Below are 5,305 nucleotides of genomic sequence, written 5' to 3' on the forward strand. Positions count from 1 at the left end.
TGGCTGATATATCAATGCATCTCCAATTTTTACTTTCAGTTCGATGATCTCAAAGTTTCCATTAGTGTATTTGTGTTTTACAGGTGCAATGACAAAGATATCCGCTATTCTGGGCAGCTCTGCTCACTCGTGCATGCTGGTCTTGACCTTCGCCTTCCTGGTTTGTGAGATCGTGGTTGGCCAAATCTGCAGGTCTCTCCTCATCGCAGTGGATAGCTTTCACACGCTCTACGTTTTCATAAATACGGCTCTTTCTGTATCAAATCATCGGCCTAAAACCTCTCTCATTAACCCACATCTTTCCTCTACCTGTTTGTCAGAACCACATAAATCTGTTCCTTATTCTGGTTCTTGCACAGCCTCTGGTCCATCTCTTCCAAACATCACCCAGACGGTTGACCCAGCGTCAGGGTCAATGTGATGTCCCGGGACACTCCCTGATCGGGAACCCTACAGCAGGATGCGACTTCAGCCTTTTGGTATTCTGATCTCAGCTCTGCTGTTGGCATCTCAGTGCGTCTCGGTTAGTCTGGAGATTCTCACTCGCCTTGTGCAGCCCGAAGCCATTCGACATCCATTCCTGTCCACTGTGGTTGGGACAACTAGTCTGTTATTCAATATACTAATGTTTACCTGGAGAACGAGAAACGGAGGGATGAGTGAAGCTGTTGATGGGATTGAGTTTCCAGGATTGATACAAACTGACCTTCATTCAACATCAGAGAGCAAAGGTTGAATATAACTCAATGTTTGTTAGATGGGAGGAAGGCCTAGCCTATAAATGGGTAGTTGACGAATAATTCATGGTGTGACATAGCAAATTTTAGAAAACAAACTGTTAATGTTACATTGTTTTATGTTATTATTTTTATTTATCATATAAAATAGCATAGCATTTTTGCCGTCATGCCATAGGACAAATTTGCATATTAGTCTGTCAACTACCCACATATACTGTATATACAGCCGTGAAAAAATTCCAGACCATTCCAAATTTTCCTTTAATCATCATAGATGTGTTGTGATCATTTCAGACCAACGTCTTTTGAATTTCAACAAAATCAAACCTTAGGAGGACAAAAGGGTAATATCGCATAAAAAAATCATTTGAACTTTTCCTAAATAGCCTACATGTACAAACAGCATTGCTGTATTGCTTAGAAGTGAATATGTAACTTGTTTTCTTTGCAATATTTGAGGTCTGAAAAATACAGAGCATATTTTCTGTTATTTTGACCTGTTTCTCCAGCTTTCATTTTCTGCAAATAAATGCAAATAGAAACAATATTTTTTATTTGAAATTTTGGAGAAATATTGTTAGTAGTTCACAGAATAAAACAAACACGTACCTATTTATAGGATTAATAATTTTGATAATTAATATATAATAATTTTGTTATAATATAGGCTACAGTTTTTTTTCATGTGGGCCACCACAAAAGTTCCTAATCATATTCTGGTAAAGGTAATATGATAATAAATATATTTGTTAATTTGTGACACTGCTAAAAATTACATAAGATTTTGTCAGTTTAACTTTTTGCAGTAGAATTTCAAACAATAATTTTATTGGAATATTTAACATTTTTAAACCGGGCCACGGCTCCCCCGCAATACCACCATAGCCCACCAGGGGGCTGTCACAATCTGGGAAGCACTGTAATCCATGTAATTTTTAAGTAATTATGTGACATCATTTGTCAATATATATATTAGGATATGAGAACCTTCATAATATTCACTGTGTTTTAGGTATTGCTGTCCAGGATGAAGCGCTGATGTTCTGCAACCCTGAAGCACCCAGTGTTTTAAATCCAGATCAAAGCTCTCGGGACTGCTCTTCTATATGCTCTGAGTTACAAAACCACCATGTTTCCAAACCGGTTGCTGAACTCAGTCAGGCTCAAATCCACAATTCCAGTGTCTGTGAAAGTACATCTAAAGTTCTTCAGTCTACAGAGGAACATGTATACTCTACCTTCACTGATCCCACTAGTGAGAAGCTTTTACACCAATATATTATGTTATGCTATACAATAGGCCTATATGTTAAAATCCCACTTTTGCATTTTCCCTAATTACCAAAATGTGATTTTTTTGGTCATAGTTCCGTCATGTGACCAGGCTGCTCCTCCTCCTGTGAGATCCTGGTTCAGAAGACACTTCATCACTGTGATCCAGGACCTTCTGTGTTCAGCTCTCATTTTAGTTAATGGTCTCGTTGTCCTGCTCATGAAACCACACTGCCATCGTCCTCATTCAGACTGCCATCTTCTGGTCTATTTAGATGCAAGTTTTTCCACACTGGTCATTGTAGTTTTTTTAGCTAAGGCCCTGCCTAAGCTGTATCGCTATGGACTGCTTGTGCTCCAGGCAACACCACTGCATCTTTGCATCAATGAGATGCGGGATTCTCTTACTCGTGTGCAGGGTGTATTGATGGTCCATGAGCTGCACGTGTGGCAGCTCTCAGAAACATATGTGGTGGCGTCTGTGCATGTGCACTGTCCAGAAAAACTGAATGCAGAAGAGTGTTCAGATCTCATGGTGAAGATCACAGGGGTGCTGAAAGCCTTCGGTATAAACCACTGCACTGTGCAGCCTGAATTCCTTCCTTCAGACAGGAGTTATGCAGCGAATTGTGGTGGAGATGGACCAACAGCACCGGTGAGCTCAGGTTGTAGCTTACGTTGTGGGCAGGAATGTGCTGAGAAGCTCTGCTGTTCTTCACAGATGGACAAATCCTGCATTGTCAAAGCCAACAGTTCCACCGCCTCTGAGAATTTGAGATCTATCTGTCCACTAGAAGAGAGTTTCTCCCCTCCTGCTCCCTCTAGTGTTGGCACGACTACAGATGTGATTATTGAGAACACATACCTGTGACTAAATAATGGAGAAAAGATTTTTTTACTAACAGCTACATTTTTGTACATTAAGTACTGTATTTGGTGACGTTACTCCAGCAATAAATACATAAAATAAATAAATATATATATCTTTCAGTTGGTGGCCTAACATTAATAAAGCCAGAGGTAAAACAGGAATTTTGCTCATAACACATTTACTTGTTATAATGAGGCTATATAGGCCTAACCTGTTTAAGCTTGGATTGTCTTAAAAAATAAAAATGTCCCAAAACAAATATATGATTATATTAATAACAGTGCCACCATCGCAGTCCTGGCAAGCCCACTATAAACAGTGAATGAGGGAGCTGACGTTTTTCTGGATTAAAACATTTCCAGTTATCCTGAAAAAGATTACAATTAAAAAAAAAATTTCATGCATTGTCCTGCGTTCATTTTTGTTGATTTATTTTTTCATTTATCATTTTTGTGCAGACATCACAGTTGTCCTTAACCAACTGTTACCCCATTTTTTTTAGATATTTTATTTGCTGTAATGTTCTAAACATTGATGACAGATTTAGCTCTGGTCCTGCCAGATGCTCATCCTCATGTCATCTAATGATCCCATAGTCAGTAGCTGCGTTTACATGGACCATTGTAATCTGATTAAACGTCCAATCCGAATGAAAACGTTCCATATAAACACGTCAATCAGATTAAAAATGGCCAATCCGATTTAAATTTTAGTCGGATTGTAAGGGGTGGTTTATACCGTTTGTAATCCGTTTAATATGACATGTATACACTTGATTTGATTGAAAACGAACTAGAAATGTCTGCGCATGCGCAAAGACGTCGATGGGACGCAAAGACGTATAACGCACCTGTTGTCGAAGTAGAGATGGCGTTTGGGAAACAAAATTGGTCTGCAACAGAAACCACTTTGTTGCTTAATATTTTAAAAGAACAAAACATAGTTGAAAAATTAGACGGTCGCAAGTCACTAAATAACGAACTGCTCAAGCAGGTGTTCGAAAAACTGCAAGAAGCCGGGATAAACAGTTCAGTTGAGCAAATAAAAAACCGCTGGAAAGCCCTGAAGAGTGGATCCTACAAAGCGAAACTCCAGAACAACAAAAGTGGAGAATCCCCGGCTAATTTTCCCTTCTACAATATTATGGACGAGATAATGGGAGAAAGACCACTTTGTAATATTTTCACTTAAATTTAGTTTTGGGGTATTATTTTGTTTATATTTTGACAAGTATATTCCGCACCTCTCATTGTAATGTGGTTTCAGATCATTCATATCAAATAAATTAAAGCAGACTCATTACGGACGCTGGGCGGACCCTTTTTTCCAACCGTCGCCATTTTACGTTAGCCATATCCTCCACAGAGTTGGGAAAGTGCAACCGTGAGGTGGAAGAGGATCCAACACGGTAAAACTACTATTAAAATACGCGTTATTTGTACCGTTGCCAGTAACATAAATGTTTATGGAGTATTTAATTGTTTTGTTTGCGGATTTTAACTCTAAAATTGTATCGTGGAATGTCGTGTTAGCTCTTTAGTACATTAGCATTATTGTAGATTTGAGTAACTTAACGTTAATAGTTAACATGCCTATATGGGATTTCTTTCTCAAGGACGTTGTGGTTTCGTTAGCTAACGTTAACTGTTATCTGAAATTTAATCCAGCCCTGAGCGCATATGAAGGTAATTTTAACCCCTTTCCAGAAATAACTTAATTGCATGCGAGATTAAGATATATTTTTCACCCAAGTTACATTAGGTTTTGGGATAAGTTTTTTGTTGTACTTTTTATATTTTGACAAATATATTGCGCACATCCTTGTAATGTAAATGACTGACGACCTTTTCAGTAAATAGTGTGCTAAAATGCCACTGGATTGTGCGCGCCCTTGTGTGACACGGAACCTGAATGGCAAGGAGCGGTGGCTATATTTGTGTCATTTAATGTTAATATTGTGGCTTATCATCACAAATAAAATCTATGCATAAAATGCTTATTGATGTGTTAGTTGCAGTGTGTGACTCAGTATCCAACAAGCTATGATGCCAAACAAGCTAGGTAACGTTATAATCGCTAACATAGAAGACCCATAAAAAAATAAATCGGTAACGGCTCCAAGCTACTTATTTTGTTAGGCCTTAATTAAAAAATTTAGGAGGACAATCAAAAATCTAGGAGCACAGAAAATTGACCCTTCGCAAAAACCCGACTCCTTCGTTCCTGTTGCTATGTCCGATAAGCTTTCTGTATCAGCCATGCGCTCTGTGTTGCCAGATTTGGTGGACAATTTCCAGCCCAAAGGCTCAATAAAACCCGCCCACTCCAACAAAACCCAGCCCAAATATTAACTGCCAAAATAATGTGATTGTAATTTATTTCTATGTCAATCAACGATGATAATGACCATTTTATCTGCTTA

The 5,305-nt window shown here is 38.5% G+C and overlaps 1 protein-coding gene across 1 annotated transcript; it reads left to right on the top strand.

Annotated features, from left to right (window-relative positions):
• Window positions 1-345: 345 nt before the first annotated feature.
• LOC130562980 (proton-coupled zinc antiporter SLC30A1) lies at window positions 346-3,364 on the top strand. Its single transcript, XM_057348349.1, has 3 exons — window positions 346-731; window positions 1,753-1,995; window positions 2,108-3,364. Exons 1-3 carry the CDS (start codon window positions 461-463, stop codon window positions 2,881-2,883), a joined length of 1,290 nt encoding a protein of 429 aa, XP_057204332.1. The 5' UTR covers window positions 346-460; the 3' UTR covers window positions 2,884-3,364.
• The last annotated feature ends 1,941 nt before the right edge of the window (window positions 3,365-5,305 follow it).

The sequence above is a fragment of the Triplophysa rosa genome, linkage group LG12 (assembly GCF_024868665.1).
Source record: "Triplophysa rosa linkage group LG12, Trosa_1v2, whole genome shotgun sequence".
Classification (NCBI taxonomy): Eukaryota; Metazoa; Chordata; class Actinopteri; order Cypriniformes; family Nemacheilidae; genus Triplophysa; species Triplophysa rosa.